At 37.9% G+C, this 18,303-nt stretch overlaps 2 protein-coding genes across 7 annotated transcripts in view; one reads left to right on the forward strand and one right to left on the reverse strand.

Moving 5' to 3' along the window:
• Positions 1 to 18,303, forward strand: part of med12l (mediator complex subunit 12L) — a 178,650-nt gene that overhangs the window by 89,790 nt on the left and 70,557 nt on the right. The window lies entirely within an intron of this gene.
• p2ry13 (purinergic receptor P2Y13) lies at positions 5,797 to 13,551 on the reverse strand. 2 transcript variants are annotated; one of them, XM_062976680.1, is made up of 3 exons: positions 13,214 to 13,551; positions 10,282 to 10,432; positions 5,797 to 9,412 (listed from the first exon to the last, which is right to left on the reverse strand). In XM_062976680.1, the coding sequence occupies exon 3, from the start codon at positions 9,396 to 9,398 to the stop codon at positions 8,388 to 8,390; it is 1,011 nt and encodes a 336-aa protein (XP_062832750.1). In that variant the 5' UTR covers positions 9,399 to 9,412; positions 10,282 to 10,432; positions 13,214 to 13,551; the 3' UTR covers positions 5,797 to 8,387. The 2 variants fall into 2 exon arrangements, with proteins under 2 accessions (XP_062832750.1, XP_008104372.2); XM_008106165.3 differs by lacking the exon at positions 13,214 to 13,551 and adding an exon at positions 12,825 to 12,922.

An 18,303-nucleotide genomic window follows, 5' to 3' on the forward strand; every position in this document is an offset into this window, starting at 1 on the left:
ATTCTGTTTTATGTATTGCCTAAACAGATACTGGCAGTGTGATCCCAGTGTAGAAGAGAAACAGTATATAAGAAAATCCAGTGAAAAAGATTGTATGTAGGTGGTGGTAGTTACCTCTGTTTAGGGTTTTTAACTTCTAGCTGTTAGGTATTAGGCATTTGTCAGGCTGATCTGCTGGGTCTGCATATCTCTGTATTATAATCCTGAACTGGAGGCACATAGAATGGAGTACTGTTCTTGATTTAATTTGATGTAAATAAAATTAAAAAGTAGAATTTGTACATTGATTAGGTGAACTGTGGCTGAAAGCATTAGCAGCATTGAAATGTACTATGCTTTTTAGATGTTCTACTATAGTTACAGCCCTCCATTCCAGGTTTCTATACTACAATAGAGCTCAGAGCCGGCCCTAGGTATTTTTCAAGTGTAGGCGAACACAATTTTGGTGCCCCCCCCCAAACCAATCACTGAAAAATAAAAGCATTGGATAAGCGAAAATGTTGGATAATAAGGAGGGATTAAGAAAAAGCCTATTAAACATCAAAGTACATTCAGATTTTACAAATTAAGCACCAAAACATCATGTTTTACAATAAATCATCAGAAAAAGCAGTCTCGACTGCGCCCCCGTATGTTTTGCGCCCCAAGTGACCACTTAATTCGCCTCATTGTTGGACCGACTCTGAACCTGAATTGACATGGGGTGATATAATGTAACCATAGACTGTCAGGTACCCAGGGGAGACCCTCTTTAACCCATGATCCCAGAAAAAATGTAGCCCTGAAGGCAAATTATGTCTTCAGAAGCTTTTAGGAATAGAATGTGATCTTCAGTGTAATTTCATGAGAACTGCCTCCTTTAGAAAAGAAAGGGAAAGAAACTAAGACCTTAAAAGTGCAGGTGAGGGCAAATATGATTCCTGGGAATAAAGTTTATTGAGAATGCATATATCGATACATATTGGATTTTCCTCAGGCTTTTTGGACACGCATGCCCAACTTGCTTTTTACAGTACTTTTATATGTTGTGGAAAATGATGCAAACAATTAAAATTCAGTTCTCAGTGGCTTTTAATCCAGTCAAATATTTTGATAGCTCACAAGTTGGGGCTTGTCAGGTGTAGTCAGCATATAATAAGGATCACCATGAGGCTGTTAATATGGATGTTGCAAAATATAAATTACATGGTGGGGCATGCCCAAAAAGCCAGCCTGTGAGTATTTTCATGCTGACTTTGTTGTGTATTCTGTTCTTTCTACAATTAACAGAGCTGCATACATACAGTTTCAGATTTTGGTAAGTGTGTGGTGACAGAGAAGACGTTTCAGTATGGATGAGAGAGAGCTTTAAAATGGCTTGTTTTGGACTGCAGTATCACTGACCACGATGGATAGAGGATTCTGAGAGCTGTAGTTTGACAAAGGGTGGACAACCTTTCTGAGCTCTGGATTCCATGTAAAGTTTTTACTAGGTGACAATTTTCCCCATGTGACCCTGGCTGTTGCCAAGTTTCTGTGAGGTAGCCAGGATAAGACAACTTCCTGTATGATACCCAGGTTGAAACTTGCCATGTACAGTGGGGAAAAGAAGTATTTAGTCAGATACCAATTGTACAAGTTCTCCCACTTAAAAAGATGAGAGAGGCCTGTAATTGACATCATAGGTAGACCTCAACTATGAGAGACAACATGAGAAAACACATTCAGAAAATCACATTGTCTGATTTTTCATGAATTTATTTGCAAATTATGGTGGAAAATAAGTATTTGGTCAATAACAAATGTTCATCTCAATACTTTGTTATACATCCTTTATTGGCAATGACAGAAGTCAAACATTTTCTGTAAGTTCTCACAAGGTTGGCACACACTGTTCCTGGTATGTTGGCCCATTCCCCCATGCAGATGTCCTCGAGAGCAGTGATGTTTTGGGGCTGTCGCTGGGCAACACGGACTTTCGACTCCCTTCAAAGGTTTTCTATAGGGTTGAGATCTAGAGACTGGCTAGGCCACTCCAGGACCTTGAAATGCTTCTTACGAAGCCACTCCTTCGTTGCCCTGGCAATGTGCTTGGGATCGTTGTCATGCTAAAAGGCCCAGCCAATGTCCTTGCTGATGGAAGGAGGTTTGCACTCAAAATCTCACAGTACATGGCCCCATTCATTCTTTCATGCATACAGATCAGTCACCATGGTCCCTTTGCAGAGAAACAGCCCTAAATCATGATGTTGCCACTCCCATGCTTCACAGTAGATACAGTGTTCTTTGGAAGCAACTCTGCATTCTTTCTCCTCCAAAAACGACAAGTTGTGTTTCTGCCAAACAGTTCTACTTTGGCTTCATCTGACCATATGACATTCTCCCAATACTCTTCTGGATCATCCAAATGCTCTCTAGCAAACTTCAGTTGGCCCCGGACATGTACTGGCTTAAGCAGGGGGACACGTCTGGCACTGCAGGATCTGAGTCCCTGGCGGTGTAGTGTGTTACTGATGGTAGCCTTTGTGATGTTGGTCCCAGTTCTCTGCAAGTCATTCACTAGGCTTCCCCATGTGGTTCTGGGATTTTTGCTCACCGTTTTTGTGATCATTTTGACCCCACAGGGTGAGATCTTGCATGGAGCCCCAGATCGAGGGAGCTTCTCAGTGGTCTTGTATCTCTTCCATTTTCTAATTATTGCTCTCACCATTGATTTCGTCACACCAAACTGGTTGCCTATTGCAGATTCAGTCTTCCCAGTCTGGTGCAGGGCTACAATTTTGTTTCTGGTGTCCTTGGACAGCTGTTGGGTCCTCACCATAGTGGAGTTTGGAGTGTGACTACTTGAGGTTGTGGACAGGTCTCTTTTAGACTGATAACAAGTTCTAATAGGTGCCATTACTACAGTGGAGGACAGAGAAACCTCTTCAAGAAGTTACAGGTATGTGAGACCCAGAAATATTGCTTGTTTGTTGGTGACAAAATACTTATTTTCCACCATAATTTGCAAATAAATTTGTGAAAAATCAGACAATGTGATTTTCTGGATGTGTTTTTTTCATGTTGTCTCTCATAGTTGAGGTCTACCTATGATGTCAATTACAGGCCTCTCTCATCTTTTTAAGTGGGAAAACTTGTACAATTGGTATCTGACTAAATACTTTTTTTTACACTGTATATATTTGCAGTGTTTTCACCCGTGTTCATATGGATCTAGCATTGCACTCATCCTGTTTTTAAGTGGTCTTTAGTTTATAAATCTGCTGTGCACTTTTTCCGCAGAGCAAATAGGGTCTTTGGCCCATAATAAAGATTGCTGATGATATTCTTTTTGAATGTATGTTTACTAGTGTCTATAAGAGTTAACCCACCTCTTCCACAATATCCTGGAGAAGAGAAGCCACAATGGGGAAACTGCTGATACTTCTCTTCTGTGGTCATATCCTTTCCAAGTGATAATACTTTGTATAGTCAGTGCTCTGTAAGTATGGATTCTGCATTCATGGTCTGATGTGTCTTGATTTTCATCTGTGAAATGTTGGTGGATTTATTGTACCATTGATGTTTTGCATAATAACTAGACAAGCCAGAATTTTTTAAATGCTTCAATATAAAAAAACAACAACAGAAGATGGTATCCTTAATTTAGCTTCTCAACTTGCCCTTGCTTGCTGTGAAAATTGATTTTTGGCCTCCCTCTTTAAAAGATGAAAGAAGTTGAACAGCATATGTTTCAAGTGTTTCTGAAACCATTGGCACACTCTTATTTTAAGGAGCAGCTCTGTTTTATATTGTGGTTACACCCATCATTAATTTAAGACCCTTACTGTTGTTCAGTATGTCCTGCCAGCACATTTTTATGTGATATAGTAACTAATAATCTGTTACTTATTAAATATCATAAAATATAGACAAGAGAAACAGAACTGCATGGAAGATGACTTCCCCTTTTCTATCTATTCCCAAAGCTGTATTAACTTAAAAGTTACCAATTGGATAACATAATATTTGGAAGCAGTACATGAGATTATATCCAGCCTCTATTTTCAAGCAGCAGCCAGTCATAGTTAGAGATGAATAGCTTGAACATTAGCCAGATACCGCCATTGTGTTCATGTCATCACAGGCCAATAATGATATTTGTGTATGGCATCAAAACAGCTGCAAGGCTTATGTAATGGCTCACCTTTCTCTCCCTTCACATCTCTCTTGCCTTTACTCTTCTATAGTGGTAAACATTAGGTATATGACTGCTTCTGTTTTCTCACATACCTTGATAGCTGTGGTTGATATTACAGAAGAACTGACATCCAGATGGATTGACTTGATAAAGGAAGTCACAACCCCTACATTTGTAAGAGCTGAGCAAAATGCTTGATAATGGGATCTTTTGGATATCTCTCATTCTTAGGGCTCTCAGAATTCAAAGTCAGTTTGACAGTGCGTATCAGATGGCTCATGATAGGACTTTGTCAAAGCATTTTCAACAAAACCATTTGTAAAATGTCATAGTGCATTTCAGCTTTTTTCAAATGTTTAGCAGTTTGTGGTTATTACTGCAGTACAAGTCATTTGTTCATCTTTTGTTTCCTGGTTCATAACAGCAATTCTGTTTTTGATGGTCGCAAGTTGTACTGCTGAATAATCTCGCTATTGAGAATGAAGGTGGTGAAATTGCTTATTTAGCTTTCTTAAAGTGTTTGTAGTTTGAGTCACATATACCCATATAAGAATGCATATAAGAATTTTGCTTCTGTGAAGTCAGCTTTCACTATTTGTAGCTGAGGACACTCAGAATTTCCTTCCTGCTTGGAATCTTGAATCATTATAATATGCTGACTATGAAGAATTTAATTGCTGAAACTTAGTTAAAAGAGAGATAAAATACGTTTTGGGGCATTTTGTTTTCTAACTGATACACACATACAAATAGACACACATGCAGTAGGTCCTTCACTATCATCAGAGTTAGAAGACACAAGGCCTATGTGGAATCCCCCCACCCTACCAACCAGCAAATTAGCCCTGAGCTTGGTGCTATGTGTGCCTCCACCTCACGAGGCGTACTGACCCCACTAGCCCATTTCATTGTTCTTTTTTAGATGTTCAGTGGCACTGAGTGAAAGAGACCCAATGATGTGATTCTCTTCTGCCCACCCCACACCTGCCACCACTAAGCTAGGGATGTCATCGCTATTGTTGCTTCACTAGGGCTAAAGAAGAGAAATAAATATGAGCAAGAGCCCTGGGAAGAAGAATAGAATAAGCCCTCTGCAAATATCATTTTTGTAAAAATGGCAAAAGAGAAAACAGTAGTGTCTAATAACAGGTAAAAACAGAACAGTTATTGTAAGGGAAGGAAGCCCATTACAGTTTCTTCAAGAATTGAGATGCCAGTCTTTTGGTAGACAAAAAGTAATATCTGTTTTTCTGATGATATGGAGATTTCTGGTTTCATCCTACAGTATATTGTCATGAATCCAAAATGAACTTCAAGCTATACCTTGTGCCAGAATAAATAAAACCACTGGTATTTGCCTTATTCAGAAGGAGGACAAAATCTTGATTTTGACAGGCTTTGCTCATGTTTAAGATCAATTTGGCAGGCAGGCATAGTGTGATCTCCCCTATGCTGTTCCTATCAAATGTGAGCAGTACAAGTGAATTAGAATTTTGCCCAGTATTATTTGTGAGAATTTACCAAAACTCACAATTTTTAAAAAAATTGGACAGGAAAAAAACAATTCTAAGAAGCAAAAACCACAAGCAAAAAGCAAAAGCCATAGATTTCTTCATCAAAACCACACAGCATAAACCTTCCATCTGCAGTCCTTGTTTTATTCTGGTTTGTATCACTTTCTCAAACACAGACTCAAATTCTTGAAATACAAGGTAAATTCGTACGCCCTTAGCATGTCAATAATTGTATGTAATCTAACACTTATTTTTGTTAGGCATATGTATTTATATGACAAATAGCAGGGACTTGCATTTCATTATTCTAATGAATAATATTTACACACAGAAAATTTTACCTGCATATTATCTGAGTTTTCTTACATTTTGAAGGATTTGTAATCGAAACTAGTTTGGCTATCAGGATTTCTTTATTTAAATATTTCTTTAATTAATTTATATGCACTTTTCTATCAGTACAATGACTCAGCTATTTTAATTATGTATATCTAAAAGGGCTGATTACATTTGATTTTTTATTTTTTATTTGATGATATGTTTCATATTTGAAGAGGCAAAAGGAGAAACTATAGCATTACTTTTCAGAGTGTAACTGCTGAGAAATCTGGGAGCTAGGAGAATTTGACTTAACAGTATTAGATAATTCCTTTTTATATGACACTTAAATCCAAGACATTTCCAGATCCCTCTTCCTGCGAGGATAGTACAGTAGTTCCTCCACTTTCAGGGGTTTAACTTTTCCAAATTTTATTATTTGTGGATTATTTGCTACTGTCTCTGCTGCTGCCCTTTGCTAATTTTAACGAAGTGGAAAAGCAAATACATTATAAGTCTTGTAATCCCTATTACAATTGATGTAGTGAAGCCTCTTCTCTCTCTCTCTCTCTCTCCCCCCCCCCCCCCCCCCATCCATCCTTGCATGCTAATTGGGACACAGAAGCTATTGCCATGCCATCAGGGCCTACTTTTTCATGAGGAGGTGCCCAAAATCATGTCTCTACATCCTCCACAGCATCTCATTGAAGGCAGCAAAAGGCCAAGCTCCTCATGCCAAAACCAGTCCACCAAAACTATCACCACCTCCCCAACTGATCCACCAGTCCCTAGCCAGCTCAAGCAAAACAGAGAAGCAAAGAACAGGATTAGACAATTCCTGGGGAGCTTTATGCACCCAGTGAGTCTCCTTCTCAATGCCACTTGCTTGGGTGGCATCTGTGAAAGAGGAGGGCCTACCATACCTAATTTATGCTTTGTGCAATGGCATAGTAAAATGACATTCCTTATATATCCCATATATAAAATGGCAAACTACTCAAAAACATTCTAGACAACCTGAGGATCTGTGAGATGGCAGGAGACTACCACAGGTTGTATCTACACATGTAGTGATGACATGTGGCAGAATCAATGTTTATTTTTGGGATTTGTGTGTGTGTGTGTGTGTGTGTATGGATTCAGAACCTGTAGATATGGGTAGTTAACCATGCATTAAAAGTACAATAGCAAAATATTAATATAAAAGTAAAAGTCATAGTCATTACCCAACCTATAAAATCCCTTTCAGTCCAGGCCAGTTTATATGCCATAATCATGATTCAATAGAACTTTCTTTGCTGCCTCAGGAAGGAAAGAACATACCCTGCCTTATTATGGCATTTCAGAGTGCAGGGAAAATCACAAAAAAGACTCTCTTGTGTCTCCTTCACAAGTGCTTCCAGTGGCTGTGAAAAAATCTAGACAGACATGTATGGGAGAACGAAATTTTTCTAACAACTTCATTGAAAGTTATGTAAAACCTGTAGATTGTAACTATACCGTACCCAGAAGCAGATCAGTAATCAGCAAAACTATGATAACACAGAATCATGGAGCCATAGAATGATAAACTTGGAAGAGACCATAAGGGCCATCCAGTCCAATACCTTGCCATGCAGGAATACACAATCAAAGCACTCCCAAAAGATGGCAGTGTGGCCAGACTGGATTTAAAGTCTTGCTACAACATTCTGCAGCAGCAAAGTCTGGATGCTTCCCAAAGGTGTCAACATGTAAAGTCAAATGCAGTGACACAAGTGAGATGTAATTGTGTCATATATCACCATGGCCAGATCATAGTTCTCCAGAGAGCCATGCAGTTGGTGTTATATCCTCAGCTGGACATTCAGGTTAAGCACTGAATCCAGAACCAAGATTCAAAGGAAGCATAAACCCATCCAACACACCCTGAATCTGTTCCCAGAGCCTCATTTCAACTGACACAAGAGCCTTTGTCTTGTCTGCATTGAAATTCAGCTTGTTCACTCTTATTAAATCTATTTCCAATACTATTTTCCATTTTCCATTTATAGCTTCCTCATATTTATTTAGAAATAGCAGATGGAATTTGGTATTAGTATGTCTGTAGAACAAATTGAAATAGCATTTCTCAAGATTTTTTGTATATACATTGATTTTGATAAATCTAATGATACAAGAGGTAGGTTACTATAGGTAAGGGACAATATCTGGAATGCATTGTCACAATATGATGCCATAAACTATACAGCAATAAACTATACTTAATAGTCTATGTATCTACATAATATACAATTTAACACTGCTATTTTTAACAACATAAAATTTTACAGAAAACATATTTTTCAAATAAAATGAATTTTTGTCTAACAACATCATAGTGCAAATTTGCGAGGTGGAGAGGCCCAGCCAAAAATCTATACAGATATTCCAGTGTCTAACGCAATAGTCAGATTTTCTTGAATTGTATTCCTAGATTTTTGTAATTTCACACAGAAAGCTTTTTCTACAAACTGGCGGCACAATAATATGTATATCAAAGGGTCCATACATATATTTGCAGTTGCTAACCAAAGAGTACTTTCTTTTGCTATGTATAATTGGTTCTGTACTGCACAGTCAATACGTTTTCCAGTTTGGCTAAGGGTGTAAGGTATTCTAGCAAAATGAAAAGGGGCAAAGCAAATGAAGAAAACAGCCACAATTATAAATACCTTACTCTTAGCTCTTTGTTTGATTTTACATTCTTTTGGCTGTGTTTTTATGTAGGAACTATAGATCTTTTTAGCAATAATTATATAAACCAGTAGGATTAAGATCAGCACAGTCCAGAAGACCAGTTGGCATATGTAGTTGACAGCTTCGTGCCATTTCAGTCCCAAGTGACTCTTCAGAGAAGCACACTTCCTGACAGAGAGTGGTGTTGCTTCACGGTTTGACAAAATCATGTTTGGCAAGGAGAGGCCAAAAAAGAAGAACCACACAAACCCAGAAAGAATTTTTGCTGAAGTGACATCATGTAACCAGAACTTCCCAAATGGCCTAATGATCTTGAGAAACCTGTCTACAGAAATGAGTCCAAGCAACACTATGCTTATGTACATAGTCTCGTAAAATATGACGGCTGAAAAACGGCAAACAAAAGCTTTGAGTTGCCACAGTCCCAGTTCTGAATCTGTTAGAATCTTAAATGGCAGCATAAGTGTCATGATAAAATCGGAAACCAAGGTGTTCTTAAGATACACAACAAAACTGGATGTGCTTGGAATCTGGAAAAAAGCCAGCACAGCCAAACTGTTGAGTAGAAATCCACCAAGGAAAAGGAAGCTGTACAAGAGTGGGAATACCACATGGGCTATCCGGGTGTCTCGCAGGCATTGTCCAGAGAAAGATGATGTCCCATTAGAGATGTTGAAGCTTCCGTTCATTGTTCAGAAATATACTGAGGAAGAAATAATTGATGAAATGTAAACCTTCATAAAAGCTTTAAAAGATTTTTCAGAGTAAAATACGACAAAAATGTATTTCACTCCACAATCCCATCCTTTAAAATACCGAGAGCAAAATTATTTGAAAATCTGTGGAGGAAGGCTCTCTCTCATTCCCACCACCATCTTGGGCACTTCTGTGAGGACAAGAGAGAGACTTCTTGGTGGCTGTTCCCAAATCGTGGGTTTCTTTTCCTGGCTGGTCTGATTGGTATTCTCCCTGTTATCTTTCCACCAGAAGGTAAAATACCTTCTACTTTAAGGAGGTATTTGGTTTTTAGTTACTTATCAGTAAAGTCTGTTATCTTTTTAAAGCAGAATATAAGGCCAGAAATAGTCAAAGAAAACAAGAAAGGGAAGACTAAAAAGCAAGCTAGAAAAGAATGTTTAAATCAGCTTTTGTAAAGATAAAATGGTCTTTGATATTAAAAACACACTTTAAAAGGCACCAGATTAACTCTCTGAGAGGGTGTTTAACAATTCTGATACCACTGATGGAAAGGGCTCTTAGAAAAACATGGAAAGTCAGATGAAGACTCAGCTTAGCATTTGGGTAATATAATAATAATAATAGTAATAATAGTAGTAGTAATAATAATAATAATAATAATAATAATAATAATAATAATAATAATAATATAACTTTATTTTTATACCTCGCCTCCATCTCCCCATGGGGACTCGGGGCGGCTAACATGGGGCCAAGCCCAAATTTCCACAATAAATAAAAAATAGATTCAACAATAAAACATCATATACATTTAACATTACACAGACCAAACCAACAGTTTAAAATATAATAATAAGTTAAAACCATATGTACCTTTTACGAGAGACACTCCTTCAAGTACTGAGGTTCCAATCTGTGCAGGGCTTTAAAATTCCAAACCAATTCTTTCAAATACATCCAGGTAAGGACTGATGGTGTGTGTCGTTTTGTGATCCCTTTGAGACCTGTGTAAAGTTTTGAATCCCTGTCATTAGAAGGAAGAAAAGGTTAAGGGAGATACTGTACAACTTATTTAAGAGTGGGCATAAAACTGCCAACACATAATTATGATTCAGTTACAACAATGGTTCTCAACCTGTGGGTCTCCAGATGTTTTGGCCTTCAACTCTCAGAAACCCTAATAGCTGGTAAACTGGCTGGGATTTCTAGGAATTATAGGCCAAAACAGCTGGGGACCCAAAGATAGAGAACCACTGAATTACAAATAAGCTGTATTCATCCAATGCAGTCAATGATGAAAACAAAACTTCTATCTTAGAAGATGATGGGCTGGGAAGTGGTGAATTGGACAGGGCAATTATTTCTTGATATCCTCATCCCTGTTTTGCACAGGAGAATTCTGGACTCCTACAGCTACAGAGTTTAGTGGTACCTTAAAGCCTAGGTGGCACAGTTATTAATTTGACATTATTCTATTCTAGATTGAAGCCCATGTTATCTTATTAAAGCTTATGACAACTAAAACATTTTAGACTTCAAGGAACTACTTAGTTTTTTTTTGGTTTTTTTTTTGCTTTTGCTTCTGTTTTTCCTAAAACAGATCAACCAGAGGGACTTTTTCTGACTGATTGGACTTTGTTTTCTTTTTAAATACACATTGGTTGGTAACATTCAATTCCTCTTCTGAGCAGATTTGTGTTGTATACACTTCCCCAAACAATACACAGACATATGAAGGCATGTTTCCTAATGTCAGATATTTTTAAAGAATGTATTTTCTGTCCTTAGTTCATATGGTGATTGTGTCAAGATTGTGCCTTCAGATTTGAACTCATAAACTAGAAGATGAAGTAGGTTGCACTATCTGGCACAGTTTTGTATGAAAATATTGTATTAACCACTTCTGAATGATGCTTATTTATTTACTTCATTTCTATCCTGCCTTTCTCCACCCAGAGGGGACTCAAGGTGGCTTACAATCATTAAAATACATCAATTAAACAGATTAAAACCAAATAAAATAAAATGCTGAGTCATGATCTTATAACCAAATCGTTTCCCAAAATTCATAGTCCATTACTTGATAGACTTGGAAGAAACCAGAAAGGCCATCCAGTCCATCCCCCTACCATGCAGGAACACACAATCAAATTTTATCAAATTTCAGGTGTGTTTTACTCTGTGATGTTGGAGCCCTGCTGGTTAGGATTTTTTTAAAAAACAAAACCAACCCATCCTTTTTTTTTTTTTTTTTGCTGAATGCTTGGGAGTTTATTCTTTAGTTGTAGTAAATAAAATATCTTGAACAAATGTGATTGGATCAGAGATACCTAGATTTAAATTCCCATTGCCCCCATCTCCCAAATGTTTACTAAGTACTCTCCTGTTTTTCAAAGACTAATCTACTTCACAGAATTGTGATAATAGAAGTGTGTGTGTGTGTGTGTGTGTGTGTGTGATTATGTACCTCACTCTGAGCTATTTCAAGGGAGAATGCAATAAGAGAATAATTTTTTAAAAATCTGCTATAACAAGTTAGTAGTAGAGTTGGAAGAGGATACAGCTCAGTGGGAAAGCATATGGCTGCACTCACAAAATCCCAAGTGTAATCTTTGAAAACAGAAGGTCAAAGTATAGACTCCTGGGTGGAAATCCTAGACAGCTGCTGTTAATTGGTTTTAATAATATTGAGCTCAATGAATTTATGGTTTGATTCAGTATAAGGCCACCTCCTGTACCGTAGCCCAAATCTAAGTAGAAATGCTCTTCTTAAAATCTTATGGGTTATATATTTGAATTTGCAGATTAATTATTCTAACTACAACTCTGTTGATAGTACACTATAGTAATATAATCAAAACGACTTTACAGCAAATCTCATTTTTACCAGTATGATTAAAACACCAAGTCTATATAAATATATTCTACATTTATATTATAGATTAAATACAAAAAATGGAACAGAGTTGTTAAACATTTCTCTGAATAGCTTGCTAGTCATTTCCTAAGGTATGAACAAATAATAATAATAATAATAATAATAATAATAATAATAATAATAATAATTTATTTATACCCCACCACCATCTCCCCAACGGGGACTCGGGGCGGCTTACATGGGGCCATGCCCAGAACAATATAACAAAATATAAAAGAACAACACATCATAACACAGTGAACAATACAAAAGATAATAATATACATTGCAATGCAAAGTCAGGGAAATAATAAAACAAGGGCGGGCCACATGAACATTAAGTTAAAACTCGGGGTGAGAAAGAAATAAGAATAAAACCACAAAGAACAGGGTCATAAGATAGTGGTGCAGTTTAGAGGATAGATATTGGAGGGGAGCAACAGAAAAGTATATAGTAGTTACTCTCCAATGAGAAAAGTTCCAAAACAAAATAACTTACCTCTCTGCAGGAATTTATGACTACTGTTTCAGAGGCAAACTCTTTCAACTATACCCACAGTGGAGAAGTTTCAAACAACTTTGCATGTTATACAGTACTACTTGTTCTTCCTCATTTCATCAGTCACGTTCCCTTCCTTCCTGCCCTCAGTTTTAACTCTCAAGGAAGATATTCATGAATGATTGAGTTAGGTCAATCTTATTCTTCATGGAATCACTATATTGAAAAACATTAGCAATATAGTTCCATAAAACAAATGAAAAAATTCCAGGGGAAGTGGTAAGGATAGTGTGAGAAATGGACTTCATAATTTAGGTGAACATCTTTTAAAGAAGATAACACATTTTATTTACCACAGATTTTTAGATTATTTTTACAACTTTACATACCTTTCAGCAATCCTTGTATAGAACAGTCCCAGTTAATCCTCTGTCACGGTGTTAGGAGATCACAGTGAATACTTCAAACTGGCTTTTCCAGTCCAGTAGGTCTGAGAGCTTTAGGAAGACATGAATTATATACTGGGTCAACTTTTGTTCCATATTTTATTTTGGAAAAGGGAAATAGTCAAATATAACACACAACAGTCAAGCAAAAGCACAGAAGTAACAATGCGAGATTCTTTGCATCTGATGAAATGGGGTACCGTTCACAAATGTTTATGCCAAATAAAACTAGTTAGTCTTTAAAGTGCCGCAACTACTAGACTGATAGTTACTTTACTGCAGCAGACTAATGTGGTTAGCCCATTGTCTAGATCAGAATGAACATGTGGGCAAAGCATGTTCTCTTCCACTGACCAACTGTCTATCTCACACTTCCTCTTTTGCAGTTATGTTTGACCTATCACACTATAGCCTACCTTTGCCACAGAGACCAGATGTCACCTTAAAGAATCCATCTCGTAGTACAGATCTTAACATATCACTTAGCTTGATAAGATTAGTTCACATTAATAGATAGAATGGTAGGGTTTCTGCCAGGGCTGTGGACTTTGAGTCTATGGATTACCATTGACCTTTGTGAAGAACTATGCAATCACTGGTCTGTGAATCCTCAACCAACTTCTGTCATGTCTCTGAAATTACATGTCATATGCAAAGATACAGAATGGGGGACATCTGGCTTGACAGCAGTACGTGTGAAAAACGATCTTAGAGTCTTCATGGACAACAAGTTAAACATGAGCCAACAATGTGATGTGGCAGTTAAAACACCAATGGGATTTTGGCCCGCTAGGAGCATAGTGTCTAGATCCAGGGAAGTCATGCTACCCCTCTATTCTGCCTTGGTCAGACCACACCTGGAATACTGTGTCAAATTCTGGGCACTGCAATTTAAGAGAGAAGTTGACAAGCTGGAATGTGTCCAGAGTAGGGCTACTAAAATGATCAAGGGTCTAGAGAACAAGCCCTATGAGGAGCAGCTTAAAGAGCTGGGCATGTTTAGCCTGCAGAAGAGAAGGCTGAGAGGAGACATGATGTATAAATATGTGAGAAGAAGTCATAGGGAGGTGGGAGCAAGTTTGTTTTCTACTGCCCTGGAGACTAGGACGTGGAACAATGGCTTCCAATTACAGGAAAGGAACCTGAACATTTGGAAGAACTTCCTAACTGTGATAGCTGTTCAGCAGTGGAACTCTCTGCCTGAGAGTGTGGTGGAGACTCCTTCTTTGGAGGCTTTTAAGCAGAGGCTGGATAGCAATCTGTCAGGGGTGGTTTGAATGCGATTTTCCTACTTCTTGGCAGGTGGTTGGACTGGATGGCCCATTAGGTCTCTCCCAACTCTATGATTCTGTGTACAAGATCAATGTTTTCCCACCTTGCATATGTAGATACATTCGCTTCTCTGATCTTTCATCTCTATGTGGCTGTAATTTTGTGAGCGGACCTTTTTTCTTCTAACTTTACCCCTTGAGCCCAGCTGTGATATTTCCTTTGAAACAGAATGGCAGTAAAAGAACAACTTATCAAGCCAATGAGAGCAGGCTGTGAGTAGTCAGTTGTGTTAATTAAATTTTTGCCAGGAGCTTGCTCATTCTACACTGCAGTAGATTTATTGTGGTTCTTATACGTAACATGTTTCAGAGCAGCAATATTAGGTTTGTCTGATATCTACTTGTAATAACAGAAGTAACAGAACAAGAGGAGTTCTGTGGATACTAAGACTGCTAAAAAGACAAATAAATGAGTCTTAGAACAAATAATGTCTGAACTCTCCTTTTAAGCCAAGATGACACAAATGAGGCTGTTGTATGTTGGCCATATTGTGATAAGATATGACTCATTAGAAAAGATGATAATGCTTGGCAAATAGAAAACAGTTGGAAAAGAAGAAATTGCATTCCAGATGGATAGACTCAACCATGGTCCTGAGTCTGCAAGACTTGCGTAGGATAGAATGGCTTGGATGGCTCTCATTCATAAAATCAGCTTCAGTCAAAGTAAACTTCAAAGGCAATTAATGATAACAGAGTAACAAATATTATTGGAGTGTTGGCTAAATGAAGGTTTCTTCTTCCCTCTTCTTCAACCAGATTCCCCATGCATATAAGCAAAGACAGGCAACACTGTGTACAGAATGTGGGAATGTTAAGTTATGTAGTCCAAGAAAAAGAAGGATATTGCTATATATATTTGGGAGAGGTTTCCATTCTGACTCTATGAATGTATACACAGAAGTGTTTCAGAATTGAGAGCATGTAACTACAGAGTTAATCATCTTTAGGGCTTTATAGAAATCGTAATTCTGTCCTAACTCTCCACTTTTTGTTATGTTACAAAATGGGAATAAAATAAATTGTCTTGGCATTGTATTCACTAGATCAGTGGTTCCCAACCTTTGGGCCTCTAGGTGTTTTAGACTTTAACTCCCAGAAATCCTAGCCAGTTTACCAGCTATTAGGAATTTTGGGAGATGAAGTCCAAAACACCTGGAGGGCCAAAGGTTGAAAAGCACTGCACTAAATGTATATAAGGCACTCAGTATTGTGAAAATACAAAACATTTTATTGTGACGCAAAGCTTAAGTACATCAAATGATAATGGTAGATAAAGGTAAAAGTTTTCCCCTGACGTTAAGTCCAGTCATGTCTGACTCTGGGGGTTGGTGCTCATCTCCATTTTTAAGCCGAAGAGCCAGCGTTGTCTGTAGACACCTCCAAGGTCATGTGGCCGGCATGACTGCATGGAGCACTGTTACCTTCCCGCCGGAGCGGCACCTATTGATCTATTCACATTGTTAGTGTGAATTCACATAGTTATTGAAACTATTCACATGTTTTCGAGCTGCTAGGTTGGCAGAAGCTGGAGCTAACAGCGGGCGCTCATGATAATGATGTCCATTAAATCAAGATCTGTTAAAACAACAATCTCTCCAAAATTCAAAGCAGGTGTATACCTCTGGAAGACAATGTACCTCATTTCATTCCACTGATTCAGCTATGCTGTGCAAAACCTTCAGGGTAGTCTGGTGCATGTTTATTCAGATGTTAAGTTGTTCTGTCTTCACTGGAAATTATTCCCAATAAGCAGCTATAGGATTGCAGCACACAGAGCAGTTCAATACATGTCTGCTGAGAAGTTCTACAAGCTAAATACACATTTTGTAAGCACCCTGGCCTGTCTTTCTCCCAATGTAGTGCTTTAGGCAGTGGTTCTCAACCTGTGTGTCCCCAGGTGTTTTGGCCTCCCAGAAATCCCAGCCATTTTACCAGCTGTTAGGATTTCTGGAAGTTGAAGGCCAAAACATCTGGGGACCCATAAGTTGAGAATCACTTACTTAAGGCATCTTGCAGTATAATGTAAACTACTGAAGTTCAGTGTTTCCATTTTCTTTGACAGTAGAGGGATGTTATTTTGGACAATGTTTGTATTTACTTTTGAAAGAGAGAATGCCAGAGGGGGAAGTGGTTGGTTAAAAGTGCCAGATGACCAATAGCAAAAGGAAGACTCCCTAACAAACTCTTATTCAGGACCCACTGGAGCCCACTAGCTATGCTCCCCACTCCACCTTTGAACTGCCCCACATAGGAATGGCTGTATCACATGTTTGTTGTCTAATAGATATCTAAGGAAGTTGAAGTGTCTACACCACTATAACATTTTGTTAAACAAAGCTGAATTAAGCCAGGCTGATAAAGCTATGTTCTGATTGGAACTGAATGAAATTAAACGTCAGATGCTTCTCTCCTGGGTAGAGAAATGTCATTTTTTCTGATTCCTTCACTTTTATGTCACCTTTGAGATCCCTCCCTCCATCTCTCCTCACATGTAATGTGCAGCTGGCCATCTCAAACCTGCTCTGCAATGATTGGCTGGATGCTACACATACACAGAGATCGCAGAGGTGGCATACATCAGGGACTGTTCTACCAGCAGACTTCACTTCCTATATAATGGAGAAGTTGGTGTAACTTTGTGGAATAGCCAGAGCCTGGACTACAAATCCTAGATTCTCCCAGCCATTATGCCCAATGAACCTGTTAACTATATTATGAAAACTTCAGAAATAACTTTCCCAGGCTTTGCATATAGAAATGCCTGTAGTTCCTAGGGTTGCCCATTCCTTCTTATTATAAAATATGTATCCTATCTGAGGATTGGAAGTTTTTTATATATAGATTAGAAAACTAACAAACTCATTTGGAGGGTATTATAAGACATCTTATAATACCATCTAATCATCTAATTTTTGAATATGCTGCAACATATTAATTTTACAGAGAAACACATGGTCAAGTTATTTGAAATAAATTTTGTTATTTAGGTAGATCACAAACTTGTTAATAGCTACTTCCTGATTGTCAACCTTGCAGTTCAGATTGTTGACTGTTTATTAGTATTTTGAAAACCTAGCAACAGTCTCAACAGTCTCAAATGTTCTCAAGAGCCTCTGAAACTCCATCTTCTCCGAAAGCATCATGCATGTCCCATCATCTCTTGTTTTTTTTTTGGCTATGTTGATTAGGGTTGATAAGAACTGCAGTTCAAGAGCATCTGAAAGAGCACATGGCCCTACTCTGTTGAACAGGATTGTATGCTTATGCTTCATGGCACACATGCATCTCCCAGTAGAAAATTCAATAACAGTTTTGTATGACTGGTTTAATTCACAACAATGAAAGGCAATAACATTTTCCACAATAAATTTCTCTTATCATGGCACTATTTGCAATGCTGCCATTGACCTATTTCTGCTTACATGGTCACATGAAATTCTCTTTTTGCTTTTCTCTGAATAAAGGACAGAGGAGTGGATTACATATGGAGAGAATGTCATTTTCATTGGCCAATTTTTAGGTTTCTTTAGACAAAGATATGAGTAATAGCTCCTAAAAAGAAGTGAAAAAAATAGCGGGGGGTTAAATTTCCATACTGAAGTTGTCTCATATGAAATAACTTTAGCATACAATTAAGGGGGTCAAAGATTATAACAGCAAAATTATGTTCTAATGTTTGGATGTATTAGTGTCTTGTTA

Source organism: Anolis carolinensis, chromosome 3 (genome assembly GCF_035594765.1).
Source record: "Anolis carolinensis isolate JA03-04 chromosome 3, rAnoCar3.1.pri, whole genome shotgun sequence".
Classification (NCBI taxonomy): Eukaryota; Metazoa; Chordata; class Lepidosauria; order Squamata; family Dactyloidae; genus Anolis; species Anolis carolinensis.

Bases quoted from the DNA above. Each gene is read 5' to 3' on its own strand.
- p2ry13 (XM_062976680.1), bottom strand. From the start codon at position 9,398: ATGAACGGAAGCTTCAACATCTCTAATGGGACATCATCTTTCTCTGGA.